Below are 27,650 nucleotides of genomic sequence, written 5' to 3'. Positions count from 1 at the left end.
TTCATCATCTGATAGTTCTCCTGTGGAATTATGAGGCTTTTCGCTGCTTAGCTGCGCTTGTGGTGTGTGCGGTAGTGACGTCAGGTCCGACTGACCATTGGCCGCTTCCTGTGTTTATAAACATAGAAAGAACAAGAAAGAGTGAAAACACGGATCCTAGAGTTTCATAAGGGATCAGTGACCTTGATGAACGTCAAACTGAAAACGTTAACGCTGCACATATTCTGGTGAATATCTATCTATCTATCTATCTATCGATCGATCGATCTATCTATCTATCTATCTATCTGTCTGTCTGTCTGTCTGTCTGTGTACACACAGAGAGAGAGAGAGAGAGAGAGAGAGAGAGAGAGAGAAAGAAAGAGAAAGAGAAAGAGAAAATTAGAGATTTGGTGGCATACAATTGCCTTTGTATGATGTAGCATTACATCTCCCCTTCACTCAAACCCAAACTGAAACTCCAGCATGTAAGGACCCCTGTGCACACTGTGGTCTTCATGAACTTAAGTGTCCTGCACAGATGCCCTGACCTTAACCCCACTGATTAACTGGAACACGGACTGTACCAAATATTACAATATTAGTGGGACTAGTTAGGTGTCCACAAACCTACTGCCACATTATCTATCTATCTATCTATCTATCTATCTATCTATCTATCTATCTATCTATCTATCTATCTATCTATCTATCTATCTATCTATCTATCTATCTATCTATCTATCTATCTATCTATCTATCATCTATCTAGCTCTAGAGTCTGTCGGCAACAGAACAATGCATTAACATATAGATGTCATCAGAATTGTTTTGGTGACGTTGCCATTGAGCTGAATATTTCAGAAGCTGCTTATCTTAAATAGTCTGTAGAGTTTGCAGGAACCATGATGAGCAGAATATATATATATATATATATATATATATATATATATATATATATATATATATATATATATTCAGCCAAATCCTCAGATGACAAAAGTGAATCATTGACCTTAAACACTGACCTATTTCTATTTCTTTTGTTTGTTTCTGTGTCTGAATCTTTGACTGTCACTGTCACTACTGATTAGTTCATTTTCTCTTTTTACCGGCAATAAAAAACTCATTCCATGGCTGGGATATTATCTGCAGAAAAAAATGCACTGGGTAATGTAAAGAATCATCAGAAGGTCTAAAGATTTGCTACTGAAGTAATAGTTCACTTGAGTTCAAGTAAAACTAGTGATTAAGAAGATTACTCAACACAGAGTGAATAACTAACTTATGCTTTTATATGTCTACATTTCCCAAAACAAAACAGAATTATGCTAAGAAAAGGAGCGATAATGAAGTGAACACCAAGCTAAGGCTACCTTGCAAGCAAATTAATGTAAATTTATACACATTTTTAGCTATATAGTTAGCGATCTAGCAACGATGTCTCTTACTCATTATCCTGTGTGTTACCTATAGACTGTAGCAATTTTCATTCTGTAAAATATTAATATGTCTAGCTATTTTATCTCACTCAGCTAGCTTATGGCTTATGTGTATGTGTGTAACTATGATTTAGTTATAGTCAACACAGTACCATTACAAAGATAATAAAAGAGTAATATGCATGTGAAGTTCTTATTCAATTCCAACACAACCAGTGGACAATATATATATAATAATAATTATATATATATATATATATATATATATATATATATATATATATATATATATATATATATAATTTTTTTTATTATATATTTATTTTAATTAGAGATGTATAAATTGTGGCCCAAATCATTTGTCAGCTCTCCATTGGAAATAAACTTCCGTGCATCCATCCAGTGACAACATGATGGCAATTTACTGTGTGTGTTGGTTTGAGAAGCTAAAATCTCCTGCCAGCAGCAGTGCTATGCTTAGAAAGTGACACTGATGTGGGGGTAGTGGACGATTAACACCAGCTGTGTTAAGATGACCTATATTCTCTAACTGTACGCTTAGAAGATGGAGCGTCACAGTATGTGTGCACAGTTTTTAAATGAGTTTTTAATTTAAATAAATAAATACATAAATAAATAAATAAATAAATAAATAAATAGAGAAATTAATAAACAAATCGAAAAATGTATAAATAAAGTGCCAGACTGTAATTACTACTGTGTCAGTACTACTGTTTTACTGACGGTGATCCACCACTCATGTAATATCTGATGGATCACCAGATGGTGGTCCCATTTTGGCCCCTTGCAGCTGATAAGCAAGATAGAGTGCATCTTACAAGTTGTGCATTGCACCACTTGTGCAAGTGGGATAGTAAAGTTGTACATTTACACAATCCTATGGACTGGGTTACAGAGCAAATGTTACTACCATTCGATCCACCACTACTGTGTAGAAATTACCCTTAAATTTACATGAATAGTTAATGAAAATACCATTGCAATTTACTTAAGATCTTCCCTTTCCTACATATGAGTATCTGGTTTCAGTTTATCAGGCTGTTTGGCTCATGGATGTGCATAAGGACGTCCTCATGGACTGTTATCTTTTACCCCGGTTTCGATTATGTTCTTCACATAGACACTTAAATAGTTTTGCCTTTATTGCCCTGTCTCCCCAACAATAGTACTTAATGGATGAATGTGCCCTTGTGTGACAAGATAGTGCTGATGGAAGAATCCAAATATGCAAAAAGCAAGAGATATAAGGATCTCTGTCTTTCAGAATGAGTCAGTTGTTAAAAATTAAAATAGAGGCAGACTGCTGGTTTTCATGTCAGGCATTTGCAACTATCATTAGAAAATTCGTCCACACAATTAAACCACACATTTTCTTTGAGCATCAGTTAAAGTGACAGTTTCTGTCTGAGATCCAGTTCCACTCTTTGCTCCTGCTGTGACTCCTCATACATGCCTATACATCCATTAATCTTTTAGTGCCACCCAGTGCTCTGGAGGCTGCATTACCAGTGTCTGTAAAACTCCAGGGCCCAAGCTTCACTCTCCCCATCTGTCATTGTTTGCACAAACAACACAGCCAACAGGGACTCCGTTACAAAACCTTCTTGGCAGGCTTCTACACCAGCTCTTTCTTGGCCATGTGCCTCACTCATTGTTTGCACCTAAGTTTCTTGTTGTTGTTACCCCACTCAAGTGTTTGTCCTTTGTTTTGGCAAAGTCTTTCACAGTGGACTGATGCCAGCAAAGTCGAATCCAGTTGGTACAGAAGCAGATTCAAGCCCTCCCTCAAACATTATCCCCCAACTTCAACTGGGAAATATAGCTTCAATTTCACATACTTTAGTGTGTTTAATCATTATTAGTTGGCTGTTTTGAGAAAAATTGGTTAAATACAATAAACATGAGGCATAATTCGATGGTTTAGGAAACAAACAAAAAGGCTAATTTTGTGTTAAGACGCCGATTCCTAAGATGGTTCCACTTAATAGAGTGCTAACATGAAAAGAAAAGAAAAAAGGGTTTATCTTAGAGACGTGGCCATCAGGAGTGTTCCCATGACCATTTGCGATTACAGCCATCAGATCGCAATTCTGAGAGGCAGAACCAAAGGCCTGGTTAAAGGATACCAAATGTCAGTCCAATTTGAGATAGCAGATCATCTTTGGTCATAGGAAACTTCCACTGTGAACTGACCACTTCTGAAAGCACTAGTAAAAGATATTCTGAAATACAGGGTGGACAGACAGAGCAAGGGGCTATGGCCATTTTCCAAAGAGCGTGGCACTGATATTTGAGGGGGGCTACTGTTCTAGACACAAATTAGACACAAATTAGCACTACATGAGGACAAGTGTACAGTAGGTGGTGAAACAGTGCATCCCGTTACCATCGGCTGTATTAAATTGCGATTGGTGAGGAAGTGCATCTCCACCTTTCTATGATTTGTGGTACTACATCTGAGTGCACACACCATTCCTCCGATGGTACACACAGTCCTGCAGTTTAGTCGATGAATTGCTCTCAGTAAAGCTAAATGTGAAGGGAGCCCACCTGAGGCCATTCTATGCAAGACAGACAACACAGTCTCTCTCCTCTTTTTTAAATATCTGAGCTTTTATGGAGTGAAACTGTGGTTACTGAGCCTGTATAGGTTCAGTATCAGTCTCTGCTGTAAAGCTTTGACAGTAGAGTGATTTTCAGCCAATTGGTGTTCTCTGTTTAGGGGCCAGTAGCACTAAAATCAAATCATATGTGTTCGTAGAAAATCTCAGCCTAGAGATTGTCCTCATAACTGCTGCTGTAATCAGAGCCACTCTTAAGATGAAATCGCTACACTACATAGCTGTTACCAAGTGTAAGACTTTATGCTATATTTTGTTTCCATTCAGCCACACAAGCAGATTAAAAAACAGGTACTGGCTTTGGGTGAGAAGGTCAAGGATGCAGTCAGTGTTCTAGTTGATCCCAAAGGTGTTGAGTGACCTACACTGACCACAACCCCACTAAAGTCTTTCCACAACAACCTCATCTGAAACCTCAAAACATTTTTCAATTTGTCAATGGATTCATCATGCTGGGACAGGTTTGGACTTTTTAGTATCAGTGGAAAACATGATGCTACAATTTACAGATTTTCATGCAGTTAATCCTGGATAGCACCATTTCTTAAAGTAAACAAGTGTCTGCTTTCCCGGTACCCGTCTTTCTGTGGGAAGATGAAAATATAGGTCTCGCCTAGATGTCTTTTTATCAAGCTCAAAGTATTGTTCCAGTACATTTAGGAGAAATTGTAACCCCTGTTTACGGAATAACATCAGATCCTGGTTGTCCAGGAACAGCAGAACTACCGACCAAGATCAACACCACTAACACCAAAATATTGACAATCAATTGTGAACAACAGGATTTTTCAAATAGCTCTTTTAATGTCAGTTAAAACACTTCATATCTGCCCCTTGGCTGCTCTGACCACCATTCAAACAGAAAAAGACTAAACCGCAAGGCACTTCTTTAAATGAATGGGAAATCTTGCCCTCATTTTTAAAGATGTCAAATTTTTCAGACCCCTTGAGGATATACAGTTTATTTCACACATTGCTCCCTTACATAACCTGCTGGTGAATTCACAGCCACAACCATGATCCATTACATAGCCAGGCACAAAAAAACAAGCAATAGTTTTTAATTCTGCTCATGAATCAGCAGGACAGCTACAACACCTGACTAGTGCTGCAAAGTTATACAATTTTTCATGTTTCCTAGAAGGATTTTAAAGAATAATTTGTAGAGCCTAGGCTGGCTGCAATAGTGATAAAACAGGCTTTGTGTATAATGTGTTTCAAAAATATGCTTGTTAAAGAAGACATTAGAAGTGAAAGTCTTACTTTTCACAGCCTTAAAACTAAAAGTTGCTATTTTGCCAGAGATATAGATCATAGACCGTGTGAAATGCAGTGGCCTGGTTGTTGGCAGCTTTGCTTAAATACTATTAAATGTAATTTAAAGGGAAATTACCTGGAAGTACTTTAAAATTTAAAATGACTGCTGAAACTCATAAGCTAATAAGCATTATGCAAATAGGGAAAAAACCCACTTCTCTTAACCTAAAGGCCTTAATAACCCCATTAAATAATAAGTAGTGGAGGTTTTCTTTTTTAATTGCACCAATAAAAATCTCAAATTGTACATTTTACGCTGAATGACCCACACGATCAAAAGCAATTCAGAACACCATAATCACCATTAGAGTGTATAGTTTAATAACAAGGGAAAAAAGCAATGAATGTCCAAGTCATCACTGAATAATTTTGTACAAAAATGGTCCCAACATGGCATTACAATATTTATAAAATTTCTTAATATTTAATTTAAGAACGTATAAATTATAAACAATTGTAAGATTATTACAGGCCCGACATATTCAATTAAAAATACCTGAAAGGTTTAATAGAGTCAAATTACAAAGACAAACTAATGCAAGTTTCTTCCTTCATGCATAATCAATTATCTTCTCAATAAAATAAAAAAAAAAAAGGACAAGCCCCCCTTTATGGAGTGGTGTCATGTGCTGCCAGCATAATGCTTAACTATTCCTCACTGTGAGTTCTTGGAACAAACTTCAGAGTCACAGGAACTTTTGGTTGAAAGAGAGCATTGAGTTGAATAGGAATCTGGAAAGAAAGAGGAAAAAGAAGTCATCGACTAAGCACTGGTTTTTAGCTTCTACATGGCCCAACATGGCTTAAGATCCAAGACCTCTTTTTAATCAGTCATAAAAAAAAAGCATTAATAAAAGACCTGAGTTTCTTTGCACGTCTCCACACTGAAGTTCTGCAGCAGCTTCACTATCATCAGTTTCATGATCAACTGAGCAAACCTCATTCCCACACAGTTACGAGGCCCGAGACCAAACGGCATGAAAGTGTAGGGGTTGATGTCATTCCCAGGGCCGAACCTTTAAAAAAAATAGACATTGCATTGTTAGTATTTTTACTAATATTATGCATCTTTATGCAATTCCAGTGAGAAGTAGGCAGTTGTGCGACGACTCGACTCAGGTAGATCTAGTGTTGATGGCATTGTGACTAATTTAAGTTTATGTCATGTGCACAAAATCTTAGTAACAGCTGTAATATATAATAAACCATATGGACAAAAGTATTGGATCACTTGACATTTCTTGCATACCTGTTTTTTTACTTCAAACTGCAACCACAAAGTTAAAGGCACTCAATCGTATAATGATGTCTTTGGATATAGGAGCAGTAAATCTTCTCTTCATTCAAACTAGAAGACCCAAGCCTGTTCCAGCATGACTATGCCCCTGTACACAAAGTCAGCTCCATGAAGATATAGTTTAAATGGATTGGAGTGGAAGATCTTGAGTAGCCTGCTACAGAGCTCTGACCTCAACTCTACTGAACACCTTTGGGATGAATTGGAATGCTGACCACACCTCAGGCCTCCTCACCTACATTCTCACCTGACTTTAATCACACCCTTGTGGCTGAATGAACACAAATCTTCACAAGTACACACCAAAATGTAGTCGAGCATCTTCCCAGAAGCGTGGAGGTTATTATAACTGCAAATGGCGACTAAATGTGTATGTATGCCTTATATGTAATTTAAGTAATTGGGCAAGTAAGGTTTATACACATGAAAGATAAAGATTAAAAATGTTTAGGAGGAGTCGAACAGACTTGTAAATAATGTAGAAAAACATTAGCCAAATGTATAATATATATATATATATATATATATATATATATATATATATATGTTTTGTTTTAGGCACTAATATTATAAGCACTAACACAAAAACCTATATTTTTTTAATTGTTATATATAACATTTTATAACCTTTTTATCTCTGTAAAGCTGCTCTGGAAAAATGTCCATTGTTAATACACTATACCAATGAAACTTAATTGAAATGAATTGAAAGAAATCTAAACAAAAATAGGTCAACCTGGAGTATTCTTACAAAAATCTTGTATAGCATAGAAAATGTTTGCATTTTTAAACAGCTTGCATATTGATGCCACTATAAAAAAAACAACAAAAACCCCTAGCCGTTACTTGTATCGGACTTTGATATCATGCAGGAGCCACTCTACCTCTCAGGTCTGAACTCTTCAGGAGACTCCCAGATCTGTGGATCCCTTTGCAGAACGTATGTAGGAATTCCAACCAGAGTTTGTTTAGGAATGGTGAGTCCATTAAGCTCTATAGTCTTCTTGCACATCCTTTCCAGACGGGGAGCAGTAGGGAGGAGACGCATTGATTCATTAATGGCCATTTCCAGGTACTCCAACTTAAACAATGCATCGTATGTTACTGGAGCCTAAAAAACATATATTTGAGTCATTATTTGCAGTTGTATAATTATTAAGTTTTTATTGTTTGTGATTTGTGTTGACTATATTGGTTGTCTCAGATCCTATCTTAGGATGAACACAGTCGATGGATGGATTGAACAGTAGTTGATCATAGAGCACCATTCACACACTCGTTCAGACCTAGAACATTCACTGAGGACCATCCATATAATAGGAAAGCCTAGTACCCAAAGGAAACCCACACAAACAGTAAGTTCTCATGCATTGTGCTGTCTGCTATAGTTGTCATAAAAGAATGATATACACTATATATTTATATTTACATCACGAGGAAAGGTCGCATCAATATCCTCCACTAGCTTGCTCATGCTGTCGGGGTTAGTTGCGAGATTATATAGTAGATAAGTCAGGGTTGTGCTGGTGGTCTCATAGCCTCCCAGGAGGAAAATAAAGGACTGGGAAAGAATCTCGTGATCAGTCAAGCCTGTAAAAGACAATTAATCCAAAGACTTTTAAATTATGTTTTTTTATTCCTGTACGCTAGTTTTCTGTATGTTTGGCTGTTGAAACGCTTACCTTTATTTGGTTGATCGTCAGCTTTCTCAGCTTGCTCATCAGATATTTGACTTTCGATCATGAGCTGCAGGAAGTCCACTCGCCTCTTAAAGTACAGACAGAAGCTTCTATTTATCTATTTAAATTTGCAACCTTCCACAGGCAATGAGATTGATAATAGACATTGCAGAGTGTATATTTACTTTACACACACATTTGCTTTTGTGTTGTGCTGGTCTTTGATCTTTTTCAGGGAATTGTAGAAAAAGTCCATAGCTGATTTTGAAAACAAGGTCACTCCCAGTTTGGATAGAAGCGGAACAAGAAAAGGAAAAATGGCTGGAAAAACAAAATGGTCGTTAAGGTATCACTGTTAAAATGACATTACAAAGGATGATTTGACCCAAATCCAATTTTGTCCCAAAATCCGAACTTGTTCCGATTGAAATGTTTGAACTCAACTTTTATTTTGTCCCTGCGCTCTAAACAGCAATTAAACACATCGGAAAAATCTACGCTGATCTCAATCTGGAGGCATCATATCTAAATAGTTCTGAAAATACTTTAGATGTTTTTTCTTCTATTAGCAACATGAACACTCTGCAGTGGTCTATTCTGGCTTTCTGTCCAATCAAACAGAAGCAAAAATGTCAGACAACCTCCTTAACAAATCATGAGATTGTACATCGACGCTGTAAATTCTTGCAACTACAGAATGCTGGAAGTTGTTTGTGTTTGATGCATATGATTTGGAATATTGCAGATTTGGAACTTGTTCACAGATTAGGGCTGCAACAACTAATCCATAAAATCGATAATAATCGATAATGAAATTAGTTGTCAACAAATGCTGTTATCAATTATTTGGGCTGCTCAAGTTTTGGTTTAGTGTGACAGTAAGATATCACAGCCGATTGCAAAATGGCGGAGAGTACAGGTAAACCAGCAGCAGGACTGAATTAGGGTTTTATATACACTGAACAAAATTATAAATGCAACACTTTTGTTTTTGCTCCCATTTTTCATGAGCTGAACTCAAAGATCTAAGACTTTTTCTATGTACACAAAAGGCCTATTTCTCTCAAATATTGTTGAAAAATCTGTCTAAATCTGTGTTAGTGAGCACTTCTCCTTTGCTGTGAGAATCTATCCACCTCACAGATGTGGAGTATCAAGATGCTGATTAGACAGCATGATAATTGCACAGGTGTGCCTCAGGCTGGCCGCAATAAAAGGCCAAAGGGTGGGATAATCATCTGATTAATCCGTTATCAAAATAATCGTTAGTTGCAGCCCTAAATATGACATCACATAAATGAGAACATGAATGCAAAACAGAAAGAATGGATCTGTGATAGATTTTCTATTACACAATAACATCTGCTTCATGTAGAATTCAAACTACAAACTGAATTGCATTATTAAGGCTACACGTCTTAATAAGACTTCACTGTCGCTGAATTTATAACACCCTTTACAAGGCTTCATATAATCTGATACCCTAAAATAGGACTTACTAATGATCAGGATTAAAGGACTGAAAAAGTTGAAGTTTAAAAATGTCTTGATATGGGTGGCAAAAGGATCCTCGGGGTTATTAAGGGAATCGATGTCAACACTGAAGGAGGCACTGGTGACCACGTCCATCGAATAAGTAGCAATGACTCTGGGGGAAAAATAATAGAATAATATCAAACATTTAGCTCAATAAAAGGTAGCAAAATAGTCATTTTATACATCACTCCTAGAGTCTTTAGTGCGTGTATATACAGGGCATTACGATAACAATCACATGCTTTGGGGAAAATCTTTTGTCTGTTATACAGTAGTTAAGATTTTTAGATGGTCCTTGCTACAGAATTCTCAAGTTCTTTGTGTGTAGCTGGTGAACCCTGGTGGGGTGGAGCTGAAGAATCCTAAATTAACAACTCTGTTGTTGTTGTTGTTGTTGTTGTTGTTGTTGTTGTTGTTGTTGTTGGTGGTGGTGGTGGTGGTGGTGGTGGTGGTGGTGGTGGTGGTGGTGAACCCTACCTTCTATCCCTAGCTCATAGTACACAACATTTAACAACAAACATATCCACACAAACACCATTTTACTTTTAGCTGAAAAGCTACATCAAATCAGACTCTAGCCTCGGTCTCAATGACGACATAACTTGACGTCTGTCAGCTGCCAACCAGGGATTGTGAAACCATCTGACTTACATTTACATTCTGCATTATTATTGTGTCAATCGAAAGCTTTTATTTGAATATAGTAAACCATTTTTTTTACTCTTACATTACACTACAGGGGGCTTTAAAGGTTTTTAACATCCTGAATGGGCTCTACATGGAAATCTTTTTGAATAAAAAAATACTTTAGGTTTCTATGAAAATAACTCATAGATTCTTTGAGGAAACACCCTTCATATTTGTAGATTTAGTGTCTAAAAGCAATGCACTATATCAAACCAAACATCAGATTATCCTAATTATTCTGGATTAAAAAACAAAAAAAACTGTGCATCAAACTTCTGAGAAAAACACGTAACATACTCTTTAACTTTGACTGCTTCTTTTGGGTTTTTCTTCTTCAAATGGTCAATAAAGCGGTCTGCATATTTCTCAGCAAGAGGAAAAATCTAAAGGGGTTTGATACAACAAATAGAAAATTGTTATTTATAATTATCCAAAGTAGCAGCATTACAAAATGCAAATCATTAATTAAATAAAATGTCACATAAGGTCAATTTGCATATTGTAAATCTGGCTATTAAATTTAATTAGACATGTGGTCAGGCTTGGATGAGCCTTTCATGTCTGTTTCTCCTATAAGCTGGCTGTTTATTTGGCTTTTATTATTCTACATGATAAATCTGAAATGATGTAACTCAGTGGTGCACCTCCTTAAGCCGTCCACTTGTGAAGAATGGAGAGAGAGAAGCACGGATGCGTTTCCACTTTTCATCTTTTACTACAGTTATCCCATCAGCGAAAGGACCAGCCAAATCAAGATTTGCTTCCTACATACAGGAGAAGAGACAAAGGTAAACAATGTATCTATGCAAAATGTAAAACCATTGATACATTTGTGAACAACATTTACTTACCCTTCGATTAGTGAAGGTGGAGAAACATTCTTTTACCATAATAGCCTTGATCATTTCAATATCTAAGATCATCAGTATTGGTAGTCTTCCATCATATATCCTTAAAAATAAATCAATATTTGATCATATCTGATACTGTACCTCATAAAACAAGATGGTAATGGGAATTTTGTGGTTTTAATAAACCATGAAATAAAGGTTGTATTTAAAGGTAAATTTACAATCAGGACTTTTATTTGACAAGTTGCTGGAACCATTAATGATATTTATATGGTGTAAACAAACAGGCTGAAATCAAAGAATGTAATCTGTACTCACCCCCAAACCTTTCCATATTTCTTGAAGCACTCCATATCGAAATTGTAAAAGCCCTGAAATGGAATTGGAAAAGTAGTAAAGGGTGCAATACAGCACTACTGCAATATTTATGCACATTGTTACTGCTGTAGTGTAGAGTTACTCACCTTTATGTAGGACAGAAAAGTTCCCACAAAGGGCCATGGCCTTGGTCCTGGGATTCCCAGGTTTTTAAAAAATCTGTACGGCCAAACACTGTAACTACAGGCAAAAAACATAACCCATATTGCATTGTGTTCTCAGATTTTGACACCATTTTATTAATAGATCTCGCTCTTCTAGTTACACATCATGATCATTCACAGCACCTTCAGAGCTTTGGAGAGAATATGTGATTTCTATAGGAGTTCATCATTTCTGTATTCTTGTAACACAGGAAGGTTGTTTTAGATTTGACAGCAGTTTCGACAGGAAGTGGTTGCTCACTATTTTATTTGGCCTCTTCTTGTGATTAATAAACAAGTACACAAGGGAAAAAACAAGAGACTAAAAGCCACTAAACCCAGTCAAAGTGCAACTAGGTATAACAACTGTACAAAGTTGAACAGTTTATCTGGATCTTGCTTTAAGGAAACAATAAAATAATTAAAAACACAAAATTTATAATTAAACATGAAAATAAGTCATACATACTAGTGATTGAGAAACTTTCATTTGCAAACACAGTTAAACACATACTTTCTCATAAATTAGACTAAAATGATAAGGGTATACTTACATAAACAAAAGCGTGACCGCCAGTATAACTAGACTCCATGTCAGAGACAGAGATTGCAGGAAATTCATTTCCAAAATCGGAATCTCTTAGGAATGATCTAAAATGTCCAGCTAAGAGTCGAGCGTTCCTTCTGCAGCTCTGAGCTTGAGATAAAACCTACCGGGAAGCATTTTATAGAGATCCAAATAAGGTGACAGGTGAAAAAGTGTAGGCAGAGAAAGATATAGCTATACAATAAAGGTGAATTAGCATAACCTAATAAGGTAAAAAGGAACTGATAAACAAATGAACTAGGACAAAGTTTCAGGATAACGTAACATATCCTGCATGACTTTATTTGTGTACTTAATGCTATCTCCAACTTGTTTATTATTACATAGCATTAAATAAGTACATAATTAATCGTAATTCTCAAATCAACAACATTCTTCTCCATCACAATACAATCTAATGTCTAGATCTCAGGGTTATCAGTGTAAAATTTGAAGTGAATAAATATATTGTTCGATTTTTATTCCAATATTATAAATCCATCCTCTTTTTTCTATCCTATGTAAAGAGCATAATGATCTTGTCAGTTGTTCACTGGTCAGGTTACTCCTCATGTATGGTCACTTATGGACCTATGTGACAGGATCTGCTGTAGAAATTCGATACTATACAGCCAAAAAGTATGTGGACACCTGACAATCACACCCATAAGCTTCTTAAATCCAGTTATAGGTCCTTTGGTGCATCGCACATAGGCTTGGAGATATCTGGGAATTCCAGATGCTGTGATCTGAACATGGGACCTTTAGGAAAAGTGAAAGGAAAATGACTGAATCTTTATTCTACCATTTCCATTTTTCACATTCGTGCTATATCTGTTAAAACTGTTAATGTAACAATATTGCCTTGAGACAAAGAGTGTCAAAATGGTCAAATCCCCTTAAGACACTTTCACTGAGTCAAATGAGTCAAATCATGTGGCTCAAAAAGAGTCGACTCATAAATAACTTTGAAAGAGTTGGTTTATGATTTGAACAGTGATTGTTGTTCTTCACCTGAATGGCCAAACTTTCATAAAATCCTTCTTTCTTTCTTTCTTTCTTTCTTTCTTTCTTTCTATCTATCTATTTCTTTCTTTCTTTCTTTCATTCTATCTATCTATCTATCTATCTATCTATCTATCTATCTATCTATCTATCTATCTATCTATCTATCTATCTATCTATCTTTCTATCTATCACGTGAGCGCTGTACGAGTCAACTTGTTTATGAGTCACATGACTCCTGTCTTCTGTTACTTTCCTAACACACCACCTGAACACTCAAATAAACCCACTTCATTAACACCTGTACAATTAAAACCCCATGAACCACACCACACCACCACCCAACACCCCCCACCTGTAATCTAATCTTTTTATTACATTTTCTCACGTTTTCTTTCTGTCCATGAAAGTGACGTCATCCTAATAAAACCTGAGCATAATAAATCTTATCACATGTTTTGGCCTCCATCGATTTTAAAGTCACGTGTCCGAGACTCATTATTATAATAAACCAGAGACGGATGTTTCTTACCTCTGTATTATTTCACTCCTGTTGCTTACTCACTTTACGTAATAATAGCAAATCTCCAATGTATCCACATGTCCTGTCACTTCCTGGTTTTTGAGGCTTTTTAGTTTGAAATAATGCTGCACAGCGCCCCGTAGTGGACATTAGGGATTTAACCAGGCAATGATTACCTGTATGTAACTCCAAGTCTGTATCCTGTGTACCTAAAGTCGTTCAACTCAAATATATTCGGACAAACGAGCATAATTATCATTAGAATATTTTATAACTTAGATGCAGTCAATGACTGTAAATTTGAAACCCATCGACATCACCAAATGAGTTTCCTCTCATCAGATGCTTTGAGAGGTCTTCACTGCAGCTGCCTTCAGTAGCTGGGTGTTTGTGGGTTTCCAGAGATGACAACAGCACACACATTCTTCACTCAAGTTGAAGTACAGATCCTCATGTTTAAAAGACTTACTGTACTGACTACACTTGAAAGTGTAGTGAAAGTAAAATTTGTTTGAAAAATAAATAATGAAGTAAAGTACTGATACCAGAAAAATCTACTTAAGTGCAGTAACAAAGTATTTGTACTTCATTACTTTTAATCTCTGGATATTTCTGCCTTTAGTCTATTCCTCTGAAAATAAAAGCAGATCAGCTGGGTTAAGTTCAGGCTTGCCATTTAAAAATTACTTTATTTTCCCTAAGAATTATTTTGCTTCTGTTCATTTATGGTCCCTCTGTAACATGCTGAGGGTTGCAACGAGCAGCTATCAAATTCAAGTTCAACACCTGGAATCAACTCTAGACTTTTTATCTCCATAAGGTGTCATAAAATGATGAAAACAAGCCATATTTGTTTATTAATCCGCTCAGCATTCAAGTGTCCAATTACTTTTGAAGCCTGTGAAAATGGAGGCACTATGAAAAATATTACTGTATTTCCTAAAGGATTAATGCAACCATTTTTGTTTTTTGTTAAACCCTTAAATTAAAATAAAAAAATTAAAAGTGGTCAATGTCCAAATACTTACAGTGCCGACTACAAATTCAGATAAATGCTTTGGACCATCTGAAAGACCTCTAGTTAAATACTTTCTCTTTATATACATTCTGTCTAATACACAGGGGGTCTGGATGTTTTTTGAAACCAGGGATCCAGTTATAAGTAAAATAATTCAATGGAACCCTCAGGACAAGTTAGTTTTATTTGAAAAAAATAAAAAATAAACCAGAAACAGTAATATTAACACAATGGGACTATTTAAATATTATGCTTGTGGTCAGGTGTGTACAATAATATTTTCACTATTTATTAAAGCCACAATGCCTGGTGTGTTTGTTAAACTATTTCAGATTTAGTCTCCTTTACTAGTCTAATAAGTCTCACTCTTCTGGGAAACCTTGTTATTAGAGTTTAGAATTATTTTATAGAATTTATGAACGGCAAGAGAATAAATGAGATCAGGTACTGACGCTGAGTGAAGATGGCTGGGGTGCAGGATACTTGAGTTCTTTCATTTTAACCTTCTCAAACCCTTGTCTTCATGGAGCTCACTTCATGCGATTTTAAAGCATTGCCATGCTGGACTATGTTTGGGGCTCTTAGATCCAGTGAAGAGAGATTAATGGATTGTTTTATGTCTAATATTTCAGTTCACACAGGGGAAGGAGTGTGTAATTATAGTCCTGGAGACAAAATTGCTCAGTGAACAGTGTGGGTTTGATTATAGGGGCCTCTCACACATATCACCAACATACAGTGAATCCTCATAAATTCTTCATTCAAAGCTCTGTACATTTCAAATTTTATTTGAAATGACTATTACATTATTAACTCTCTACTCTGATCAGCAATTTGAAATTGTGGCCTTGCCAGGTATAAGCAAATGTTAAGCAGTCATGGGAAAGTCCAAAACACATTCACAAACAAAGGCAAACTGTAAGTGCAGTGTGTTTATGGTGTACAGGAGCATTTCTTTTTAAGATATAATGCAAAGATTGGAAGAGAGAAAGAAGAGTTGGTTATGGAGTGTTTTCTCTTACACAAAGTCACACCGAGAAATAAAATAAAAACAATGTAAAGAGAAACGCGTTTCCTTTTTTCTGTGGCTGTTTTTGGCCAAGTTTTAGTCTTTTATGGTTTTGGAATTTTGCTGAAAGCTGGAAGCCATTGTTATTAACTCATTCTGTGTAGTGTGAAATACACTATTCTTTTACACAATTGAAGATTCATCAAAAAGCTAGATGCAAGTTGTACATTCAAGGATTGTGGATTTTCAACTGCTAAATTCAACTTTTTAATAAAAACAAAACAAAATCACCAAACAGTAGCTTATAGCATAAATGTGAGAGACTCTCAGCCTCACCTGGTTCTAAGGTGATGATGATTGTTATTACAGTCATCCTGTTACATCAAAATCAATAATGATCAGCTGGTGTCATACGCTTAAAAAGTGTACAGATGTTTCTTTGTCCTTCTGTGCCATAATATCACAAGCTATTTATTATAGAATGATATAGAACTTATATGCCAAAATAGGTCTGGGTGTCTTTAATACTGCTTAAGTGCTCTGAAAAGTCACTGATTCATTTGAAGTTAATAGCAAACATTTACTTTCACTGAAAAAGTGGGAAACTGCCTTTACTTTTACAGATGTTGATGACATACACTCGTGCTGGGGTGAAATGGCAGGTATAAACATGAACACTTTGTCCACCACTTCGAAAACTGCAAAAAACCCCATACACACAGTAGTAACAAAATTACAAATGGTGGCGCATTACTCTACAACAGCATTACAGTGAGAAGAAACTAAACAAAAAAAAGAACAAAAATAATCACCTTTATACATCTCTGGCACAAAAAAGAAAAATATTTCAAACTTAAAAAGTGAATATGAGTAGAAAGAAACCGAAAGCAGAAAGAAAAGCTATGTCTTTATGGCTTATGCGTGTCTGGAAATACAAGTTCACACTCCACGTGTTCCCATGCAAACGGTTACGGATATGTGATAACTTTCTTAAACCAGCTATTGAAAATTTTTCATTTGTGCTATACAGTTACAAAAAATCTGAGCCTGGGCTTTTCTGTTCCCAAAACTCACAATGTCTCTCATCTAGAACACTGGAAAGAACACAAATAATGTGGAAAAAACTGATGAAGCTGTGATTCACTCCAGTCCTGTACAGAGAAAACGTAAAAAAAATGCATGTGTTTCAAATGGCATACTATAATCCTACAACACTATACTCAAGTAGTACGAGAAGTTCAGTACTATAGAAGCATCAGTGACGGCTGGTAGTGATAATCAATAGATATATTACAAATAACCTGCTCGTGTGGCTGTGTTTCGAATGAACCAATCATATTCAACCCTATATTCTAGAGAACTTATTATGCATTATATGTAGGATTTTCGGCAGATCATCTTTTTTTCCTCTGAATACTGAAGCCATGGTCTGCAGTGTCTCGCATTTTGAAAGCGATCGATCAGGAAATTTCCAAATATTCAATGTAAAGTACAATGGAATTCTTTGAAGGCCTTCATCAACAGATAGAAAGAATAAAGCTCAACAGTGGTATCACCAAGAACAAGACATCCAAATGTGTAAAGGGACACTGATTACTCTCTTCATGTGACATCAGTCTCTCATATTCTTCATGTCTGGGCCAGGGGGTTGGTTTGGACTCAATTTTACACAAAAAACCCATTGGATAAAATGTTTTCTTATCAGAGACTAATTATCAATTTTTTCATATTTCCAAATGTTTGGTGCAAAAAGCACAGAGGGCTTGTAGAGGGAATTATAAAGAGCTACAAAAAACAGCTGATTTGACTGCACAACCTTAGTCGTCTGCTAATTACACAAAGACGAAAAGAAATTAAAATTTTCAGCATGGCAAATAACCCAAGGCATATATATATCTAAATGAACAAATCAGTAAATTAAATAAGAACCAAGTTTGTAAATGACTGGGACAAATCCCAGGTCTAAAGTCTAGTGACCTGAAGAAGGCCGTGCACATGAGACACACCGTTACAGTTTGATGGATGTAGAATGTTTTAGCAAGTAGACTATCCAAAGATATCCAGTGATGTAATAAACCAAAATGTGCTTTAACAAAGTTTGGAAGTGTGCATACTTGATCATCTAGGTCACTGTAATTAAATTTTCTGGAAAAACATCCGACATGTTTTGTCTTTGGTTCATCTGAAAATCTGCCAGACGTTTTATAAGCCTTTTAATCTCAGAAGTTAGACAATAAAGGCTTATTAGAGTTGAGCTATTCATTATATCACAAGGTCGTCTAGCTGTAATAAGAATGATGCTGGGAAAACTATTACACACAATATGTCGAAGCAAAGTGAACAGAAAGGTTGTAATCCCGTTAGTTCAAAAAAGAAGAAGAAAATAAAACACCAACAAAAAAACTTATAATTCAGTCATCTGTCCTTTTGTGTCATTTGTACTTTAACCAGAAAATGTGTGCTTAGTCTATCTATTTGTAGTTTCTCCTTGAAAAGGTATTAAAGGTAAATAATTCACTTCACTCACCTTCTAAATCACTGCTGATGATGTATTAGAGATGTGCCAGTGGAGGTGCTGAAAACATTAGCTCTAATAAACATTTAATTTAAGAATGTTTAATGCATTATTCCTATAACCATTGTTGTGCTTGGTTCCAGTATGATCTCAAATAATTCGCATTCAGACGACAGCAAATAATCTGATGTATATGGCAGAAACAAATATTATACCGAAGTTATTTGTTTAACTCTATAAAAGACAGGGGGTTTAGTTGGTTTATACCATCGCAAATCATACAGTATCATGAATCCTACAGTATACTGCCCTTAGTCAAAAGTACACCATTTGAAACACAGCTTGTGTATTGAGAATCGCCTCCATAAGTTGAAAACAATCCTGTTTTATCAATGAAATTCATAAATGGTTTGGTTTTGGACTACAGTTAAAAAAACAACAACAAACAAACAGGTATTTTAAGTGACTGGAGTGATATTGACAAACTGAATTTTTAATCGCGACATTACGAGCGAAGATGACACAAAGAACACAAACGTTCACTGCGTGGCTGATGTCGAGGCTGGTTTGTCGGACTCTGGTTTGAACAGACAGTGTAGGAAAACTCTGGAGCTGCGGTCATGGTTGTGGTCACGATTCCCACTGCACTGTGCTTCCTCATCACACCTCTTCACAGTTCCAGGATCTCTTTCGATCACAAGTAGAACACGTGTATATACAGAGACACTGATGGCGAGTGAGATTATTCAGACTTGACAGTATATACAGTTTATAGTATATAGTAATTACAGCGTGTTTGCCCTAGGTAAAATCCTCCGTAAAGGGAATAGCGGCAAGGAATGCTTGTGTAGACTGTGAGTAGACTGTGTGCCACCGTAAAGAGTTGCTGTAGGAATGTAGTGTCGGTTATGAAGTCTGTAAATAATCAGTTCCCTGCAACATCCCGCATTATCCTCAGCTAGTAAAACAAGTATTTACTTTTCTCCTTCAATTAAGTCTGGGCCTATAAGGAACATGTACACTAATATATTCTGCTTTGTTCTTCTCTCAGCCTGTGGTTCCAGTGAATATCCATGAGTTCTCCTCATTAATCCTTCAAAAAAGGACATTCAAATAGTCTCTTTTAGTGCACCTGCTGTAACAGTACAGCTCAAATGTCATCCCATGTGTTGTGCCTTTTTCCCAAATCCCTCAGTTACCAGAACGAGAGATCTGCAGAGGGGTCCTGCTCCTCGGGGAGCATCACACAAAAGATGAGAAGCCTGTGAGAGGAGTACGTGAGCCTGGTGCAGGCTGCCCAGCGGGCGTGTACACTCCTCCCACGCTGTGCTGGGTCACGACAGTCTGATAGTATCCCTCTCCTTCTCCGCTGGCACACTCCTCATAAGCGCAGGCCAACGTCTCCTTCAGGCCTTTCTGCTGCCGCTTCCACGAGTTGAAGTAAGACGGATCGCTCATGTAGTGGTTCACGAACGAATGCTTGATAGGTTCCTCCTCACACTCGCTGTCTGTGGCCTGGATGACATAAAAACACAAAGGGCAAAAGCATGTTAAAAAGAATATTTAAAGCTCAGCAGCAGAAAAGTGTTTTTTTGAGTGTTTGAAACTGAAAATATAAAATCAAATATCAAGTAATAAGCTACAAATCCTGGAAAAGTATATGTGCACCAAATATAGGGCATTGGCTGAGAGAAATGGTAACATATGCCAATGAAAAAGATTCTATATTAAGAGATAAATATGATACATGTTTGAGGGCTTTTCAAATTGTCCTTAAAATGTGGTGAAATTGGAAAGGTGTTGACAGAAGACTAAAAATGGAGGTGATACTGTATATTATATGAATATGTAAAATGCTGAGAGGTTTTGCTGTTGTTTATTAGTTTGTTCTTGTTCTCTCTGTTACATTAAATGTATGTTATAGTTAAAATGCAATGAAAAATTTCAAACATAAAGCTACGATACGAATGTGGTGTTGAGAAGGAGGCTACATTAAGAGTAAGAATATATGTTCCATATGGAGAATGATTTTTTGAGGTGTTCTACATTGAAATGTCTATGTGAAATTTCACCTCTGACTCAGACAGATCTGCAGCTCTTTCTGTAAGAGCGGTGGAGTCTGTGGACACAGCACCGTTGTAGTTGTTGCAGATATCTTCGTCTGAGTAGTGCAGACCTGCAGGGTTGGGCCGAGGTGGGGATCTGTCCAAAACAGAGGAGACAGTAGATTTAGTCAATTTAGAGATGATGCATGGGGTCATTTCTGAGCTTGGGTTACTGTCAGTACTATCTGTGTTTATGAGGGTTTGTGGACACCTGAGCATTACACACTGATATTTTGGAACATTTAAAATATTCCAGATTTAGTCTCACCTTTGCTGTTATAATAACCAAAAGTTTGACAAGTAATGTAAGTGTGATGGCCAAGTGTCCACACATTTCTGGCCATACACAATGTAAAGTCATTAAAATATTGTGGAAAACTGACAGCGTTTTAAAGAGTGATGTGTTCTGTTAAGGAGACTATACAAGACGGAGGGAGCATGGTCCCACCTAGTGCCGTTCTTCCTCAGGAAGGAGCTCTTGACATGGATAGGTCTGCTGTTCAGCTCCAAAGCTGTGAAGCCTCCATTGTCCAATGTGACCCTCTCCTCCACCGTGGACACAGCTTTACCTGCGGTGATTAGCATATCATCATCGAGGCAAAGACAGACACAAATACAGACCAGCATTTAAACATTCAGCAGCTCAGTGTATGGGAATTGAGTAAGAGGTGGGTGCATCTTTATGACGAGGTCTTGGTCACACCTGTTCCACAGCTCTTGTACTTCTTGTTCTGTCCATGCAAGACGAGCCCAAAGACAATCATCAGCAGGAGAATCAGACCAATCAGAGCGAGGATTATAAGGAACCACCACTCCTCATAGAAAGGGATGTCCATCTGAGCTGAGGGAGAGAAGATGGGCAAATAAAGACAGATGGTGAGAGAAAAAAAAAGAAAAAAAGTGTCTCCTTTTTCAAATGCCATCATGTTTTGTGAGATTTAAGAAATTTGGCTGAAACCTGGCAACCCGGGGTTAATGATAATAGGTGTTTCTAAAACTGTTTAGTAGACTGTATGCTATATGACTAATCTGTTGGATATCAACTGCATGTTTAAGAGCCTCTCTACCTTGTCTCTATATTTTAAAAGTTGTTTGTGACTATGTTGCCAATAATGTTGTCCTTCCACACCAAACTCAGCAAAACATCTGAGTAAATGTATTGTCTGTTAGTAAGCTGATTATCTCTTGCAGGCAACCATACTGTACCTGTGTTCTTCCATGGAGCTTCCATAGAGCTATTATTATCGTATTTTTCTGCTGCTATTAAACTGGTATCTCTAGAAGACAATCAGACAAAAAGCTGCTACATAACAACCATGACATCCCAAAGCACATGCTCCTAACACTGTCTGTTTTACTATTGCTTAAATTGAAGTCACCTTCAGCAGATGGCTTCACATTTCATTTCCTGGTGAAATTAGTCGTGGGAATTGCTGGCAGTATGTGGAGAAACGTTCGAAAAAATGGGATGGTGGGTGAATCTTCTTTTGCTCAAGCTTTTGCTTGAGAGCGCTATAGAGAAAGTGGCCCAGATATGCCAATGATCTAAAGACACATCCTCTGACAAGGCTTGACTGACTTTTTGACAACAACATTGAGACAGAGTGACAAGGGCTCAAAGGTAGATGTTGCCGCCTATGGTATGAAAAGGTTCAGTCTGGAGATTTGTGGCCCTCTCACATAACCTTCTGCCTTTGATGCAAACACAAAAGCCGAGGTTGTTTGTGTTGATGCACAAAGAACATGTGACAGTATTCAGCATTCTGACTCAAAATTTGAAATTACAATCACAAAAAAGCTGGTTTTAAAAAGCTCAGGGGGAATTGAGAAGCTTTCGTATCTCTTATTAGCACAATCAAAAACACGTCTTTTATACGTTTATTATTTTTTCATACATAAACCTACTAACTATGTGGAAAAGAGATCACTACAGGGCAAATGATGGTCAAATATTATTTGGCTGAGGCAAACGCTTGGTCATTATTTATTCACCTTACAACAGTGCAGTTAGGAACCGTAGCTCACTTTTTCATGCCTTATTTATTAAAGCTTCCACTAACACTACTTCCATAATCACAACCACGTCACACACTCGAACGTGCCACTACCATTACTTCACTACCTCTAGTGCTTCTCTGGTGGTCCCTTTCTATTGAGTGATGATTAGAGGGGAGTCGAGTAATTATAGATGGATCCGCATATCAACAAGAGGCCTACAACGAGTAACGATTTAACAGCAAAAATGCACCTATAAGAACACTGTATCTAATAAACTCACCATTATGCATAGTGTGTATAATGAATTCCTGAGAGGAATAAGCAGATTGTTTTACTTGCTTGACAAGCAATAAATATGATAAGTCACTTCTGTTGTTAAATGGTTGCACTGCATTTTCCTCTGTGATTTTGCAACAACTGTCGAGGAAAATAAATGGATATTTAAAAAACAGAGACTAGAGAGAAAAGACTCTCTTTATGAAGCACAAATCCACCAATATGCTGACAAGTAACCCTGAATATCATTCTATTGCATGAGCATGCTTGTGAATGCCACTGCATTAATGACTAATGTGTAAAAATTGTATTCAGTGCTATGGATATTATTATTATTATTATTATTGCTATTTTTCCTCACATGATTTGAAGAAGTTTCCATGACTGAACTCGTGCAGTTCAGAACAGTTTCCAGTAATATCACTGATCTCTTTGACCTCTTGTTTTCTTTCCTAACCACTTGAGGTATTTCATCGAAATAATGGACAGAATTCAACAGTTACCTCTGTAACACAGGGTTAGCTGAAATCTGACAATGTGAGCAATTTTGTGATTCTTGTTCTCAGCAAAGATGTGTGTCAGCACTTAAGGGTTTACCCTTCTCAACAGGGAGGAGCATCAACACATCGAGTGATTGTCACTATGAATAAAATCGTCTGGACACTTGTACTGGCTTTGATAAACAGCCTCCACTAATGCTAAAGTAAACCACATTGGTGCTCCTCCACTCAGTCGTACCTCAGAACTACAGGTTACATACAATGTAGTTTTCTCAAATCGTCACTTTTATCTGAGTAAGCTTTGAGGGCATGCCACGTTGGTGAAAGCTTAACGTTTAGAAAAAAACATTTTTATTTGCTTATGTTGCTGAGTCTGATATGTTTTAACTCTGTTTGACATTAGAGATATTGCAATTCGTTAAAAAGAACAAGAATAAACATTTCAAACTGTCCATAGACTTGCCTAGTTACTAATCTCTAAAAAGTATTTATATTCATACCTGCAAACATGTACTGTACATGGAATAAGACAAACAGTCAATATGGCTTTATCACTGCTCATATGGAGTAATTTAATCCAGTGTACACTTCATGTGAATGCACAGCAATAGCAAGATACATTCAGCATGAAAACAAAAACGTCTACATTATTAAATACTTGATTTAATAATTTAGCTGTTGACATTGACTTCGGACCCCAAAAGACACACTGTTCTAACTGTCTGCACTTTGCACAAGAGAACTTTTTTCTGAAATCCTTTTAAAAGTACACAAACACATCTCAGGCTGAATTCAAGGTTATGAATAAAGAAACTGTGAAGAATTATGACTACATTGTCGTGGACGAACTGGCATACTTTGGCAAATCTAAAACATCTACATGCAAATAGGAATAATGGAAATGTTCCGGGTCTTAATCACTTTTTCTAAATAAAAGCTGTTTGAATAATCCAAGCATAACAAAAATCAATAAAAAAATTGGATATACTTTATGTCACTTTACTAGATTTTTTTTATTTTGCTGCAATTTTAGATGTGATCCTTAATTAAGTCTGAGGATTGGAAAAAAAAAAGAGAGAGAGAGAAAAAAATAGACACTAAAGCCTGTTGAGTGAGCTTGACTCAGTAAGCAGCCACTGAGTGAGAGAGGAGTATTTACCTGACATGGCAGCAGAGGGCGCACTTGGCTCGCCATAGCCGTACTCGTTGACGGCCAGCACTCTGAACTGGTAGCTGACTCCATGACGCAGACGCTCCAGACTCACAGTGTGAGAGGTGCTGGAGGGGGGCAGGTGCCTAACAAAGGTGTCCCACAATCCTTCATCTGCAGGACAAAGTCAAAGAAATGTCATGCAAACATCTCTTCTAGGCAGGTCGTTGCTATTCGTTTAAATCAGCTTGCTAAATTTATTTCATGGGTTCACACCTGAAGGGCGTGCCTCGATCACATAGCCTGTAACTCGGCCAGATCCTGAGTCTCCTGGTATCCAATGGATAGTCAGGCCAGAGCCAGACTTAGTGACTGATGCTCTGACGGGGGATCCTGGAGATCCTGGATTAAAAAAAAGGATGTACAGATCTCAGAATGACCACAATGATGTGTTAAAAGTTTCAGCAGCACCACATACAGACTGTTACTGTACTTTGTTTGTGACCAACATGCTTGCTGGCTTACCATGTCGATAAACTGTTAAACCTAAATAGCGATTCCTCTCAAATAAATCTCAGACTGTCACAGCAGAGTTAATGACTACATGGGATTGTTCTATGGACAAAAGCAAACAGAGCATGAAATGAAGCCTTGCTCTGTCTGACCTGTGCATCAACGTTTCTGTTACCCATCGATTCATGCTCAATTAAGCATTTCTGTAGCTCTGTTACTGTACGCATTGAATTACATGTTAAGCGGCGTGAGTGGCTTGACACCGGCCGATTTGTTGTCTGATTGCGACTCACGCACCTTGCACAGGTCCTGCTGTGATGTTGGCCTCGGCCTCGGGACCATAGCTGATGGTTTTGGCCTGTACACGAAAGCTGTAGGTCACCCCTTTAGTCAGGTCTCGCACTTTTAACCAGCGTTGCCAGCTGCCTCGAATGTCCACCGTCACCACTTTACTTATACCTACGCATACACACAGACGCATTATTATTATTATCTATAAATGAACATTTTAAACAAATCCTGTGCATGTTGACGCCAAAGACAATCAACATAATTTTCATCAAGTGAAGAAAAACATCACATGACAGAACTGGGAACTGTGGCTTTGAAATGAGTTTCAGCAACAAGATGCTGCTTATGAGCCAATAATTATTTATGTGGGAAAACTAAAAAAGAAATACTGAGTTCCCCTGAGGACTTCTTGGCACTTGATCAGTAAATGGAAGGTGTACACAACTGCTGGCATCTGTGCTGTTTATTGTCATGAACGAAATGTACTGTGAATAATAAAAGCAACCAAATATATTGCATAAACAAATGCGTGCATACAGTGGTCTTATGGAACATCATACAGTGTATGGCGTACCGTGAATAGGGGCAGTGGGCTCGTACACCACTCTGTAGCCGTCAACAACTCCATTCGGTGACAAAGGAAATCCCCATGACACGTTCAGAGTAGTGCTGGTGATTTCAGAGAAAGCAATAAAGCTAGGAGCACTGGGAGCTAAGAGACAATGAGAGAGAGAGAGAGAGAGAGAGAGAGAGAGAGAGAGAGAGAGAGAGAGGAAGCAAAACTTTGGTATGTGCTGAATAATAATGAAAATGAACCCAACCTGAAACACCATGTTACAGCAAGTAATAAGGACGACCACGGGTTTTTACTTTCCGTACAATTAATTCACAACATTTGTCGCTTCTGTGTTCTCTGTTCAGCATGTGCTCCCTGTTGCTTTGGGAAATGTCAGCGAGAGTACGAGAGCCTGTGTTTTCCTGGCTTGTGCTAATGAGGTCACATCCAGACCAGTTGAATAAATTTTGAACTGTGTGTTTTTTTTCTTTTTTTGTAGATGACTCATGGGTAGAGTGTAGTTAGCTGCCATTGTGATGAGTGAGAGCCTCAGGTCAAATGATTCCCTGCTAAGTCCACGATTCAGACTGACAACATTCACCGATAACATGATTTAATGTGCAACAGGGTGCTCTGAAAGAATAAAAACAACCTGATTTGCAGTGTCCGTTTACCTGTTTTAGATTTTAACTCATTCGGGGAACAATACAAAATAAAGTGAGGCTGAGCCAGACCTGACTGAAGAGTGCGACCCCTCCTGGGTTCACTGAGTGGACCGTCTCCTGCTGCGTTAAATGCAGACAGTTTGACCATGTAGTATGTGTAACTGGTCAGGTTTTTCAGGCGCACATTCGTCTCGGGCAGAAAGAGGATCTTCACTTTTTCCGTCTCGTTCTGGTTGTCCATCTCCCAGTAGTGAATCTGAAGGAAAAAGTTACAGAATGGAAAAAAAAAAAACAACAGAATGTGAGGGATGTAATCAGAAAGGGTGTTCATGCTGCATTCTAAACATTCAATTCCAAGCACTGGTTCACTTCTGCTTTCTAAAACATGGCAGATATTGAAGAATGCACATATTCAATAAAAGCTTGGAAACACAATTCTGTTGAATTCATGCATGGTTTCCCTTTTCGGCCGTTGCCTCAGCGTCATGCATTTTTCAACAAGGGACTGCTTAACCCCTGATCCGTCATAATTATTTCATGGCCCAAATGACCTGATGCTTTAAACACACTGTCGAACATGATCAATCACAATGAATTATAAAAGCAAAGACTGACAGCATTGATTCTAGGTATTTCTCATCCCCGGAGAGATGGAGACGAGAAAAAAGAGAAAGACAGAAAAAGAATCTCTCTCTAAGATGTTAAGAAGTTTTAAAAAGGAGAGATCGAGGAGGACAAGTTATGACCTTATAGCCCTGGATGATGCCATTCTGTGTCTCGAGAGGGGGCGGCTCCCACTGCACTTCCAGCTGGGTGGATGACACTGTGTTGACCTGAATATTCTGAGGGGCCACGGAGGGAGCTGAGAGAGAGCACAAGAGGCAACAGAATAAACACACTGCCCACAATCACCACCCACAGGGAGCGCTGGTTCAATACAAAAATCCCAGCATACATTTTGACACGTATTTACTTCAGAAAAACCCATT

The 27,650-nt window shown here is 37.4% G+C and overlaps 3 protein-coding genes across 6 annotated transcripts in view; all 3 read right to left on the bottom strand.

The window, feature by feature from the left end:
* The window catches only part of foxk1 (forkhead box K1), an 18,737-nt gene extending 18,482 nt beyond the window's left edge, over positions 1 to 255 (bottom strand). The window contains exon 1 of the mRNA XM_046834958.1: positions 1 to 255. This exon is cut by the window's left edge and continues 911 nt beyond it. The gene's annotated coding sequence lies outside the window, so the exon portion shown is untranslated.
* Positions 256 to 5,678: 5,423 nt separating this feature from the next.
* LOC124376214 (cytochrome P450 3A40-like) lies at positions 5,679 to 14,178 on the bottom strand. 2 transcript variants are annotated; one of them, XM_046835196.1, is made up of 15 exons: positions 14,075 to 14,178; positions 13,189 to 13,299; positions 12,506 to 12,661; positions 11,895 to 11,988; positions 11,749 to 11,801; positions 11,431 to 11,530; positions 11,224 to 11,343; positions 10,877 to 10,962; positions 9,856 to 10,004; positions 8,553 to 8,677; positions 8,360 to 8,444; positions 8,107 to 8,267; positions 7,562 to 7,788; positions 6,240 to 6,396; positions 5,679 to 6,112 (listed from the first exon to the last, which is right to left on the bottom strand). In XM_046835196.1, the coding sequence occupies exons 3-15, from the start codon at positions 12,571 to 12,573 to the stop codon at positions 6,029 to 6,031; spliced, it is 1,509 nt and encodes a 502-aa protein (XP_046691152.1). In that variant the 5' UTR covers positions 12,574 to 12,661; positions 13,189 to 13,299; positions 14,075 to 14,178; the 3' UTR covers positions 5,679 to 6,028. The 2 variants fall into 2 exon arrangements, with proteins under 2 accessions (XP_046691152.1, XP_046691153.1); XM_046835197.1 differs by lacking the exon at positions 13,189 to 13,299 and having other exon boundaries at positions 14,075 to 14,177.
* A 2,479-nt stretch (positions 14,179 to 16,657) lies between these two features.
* Positions 16,658 to 27,650, bottom strand: part of sdk1a (sidekick cell adhesion molecule 1a) — a 235,178-nt gene continuing 224,185 nt past the window's right edge. For 2 of the 3 annotated variants that reach the window (XM_046834551.1, XM_046834553.1), the window contains 10 exons: positions 27,408 to 27,523; positions 26,731 to 26,917; positions 26,015 to 26,152; positions 25,447 to 25,608; positions 24,913 to 25,038; positions 24,646 to 24,810; positions 21,416 to 21,553; positions 21,161 to 21,281; positions 20,680 to 20,809; positions 16,658 to 20,122 (listed from right to left, as the gene is read on the bottom strand). In XM_046834551.1, coding sequence (XP_046690507.1) covers positions 19,850 to 20,122; positions 20,680 to 20,809; positions 21,161 to 21,281; positions 21,416 to 21,553; positions 24,646 to 24,810; positions 24,913 to 25,038; positions 25,447 to 25,608; positions 26,015 to 26,152; positions 26,731 to 26,917; positions 27,408 to 27,523 — 1,556 coding nt within the window. In that variant the 3' untranslated portion in view covers positions 16,658 to 19,849. The remainder of the gene's footprint in view (positions 20,123 to 20,679; positions 20,810 to 21,160; positions 21,282 to 21,415; positions 21,554 to 24,645; positions 24,811 to 24,912; positions 25,039 to 25,446; positions 25,609 to 26,014; positions 26,153 to 26,730; positions 26,918 to 27,407; positions 27,524 to 27,650) is intronic. The other variant, XM_046834552.1, reaches the window with a different exon arrangement.

The sequence above is a fragment of the Silurus meridionalis genome, chromosome 22, assembly GCF_014805685.1.
Source record: "Silurus meridionalis isolate SWU-2019-XX chromosome 22, ASM1480568v1, whole genome shotgun sequence".
NCBI classification, from domain to species: Eukaryota; Metazoa; Chordata; class Actinopteri; order Siluriformes; family Siluridae; genus Silurus; species Silurus meridionalis.
This window is presented reverse-complemented; position numbering and strand designations above follow the sequence as displayed.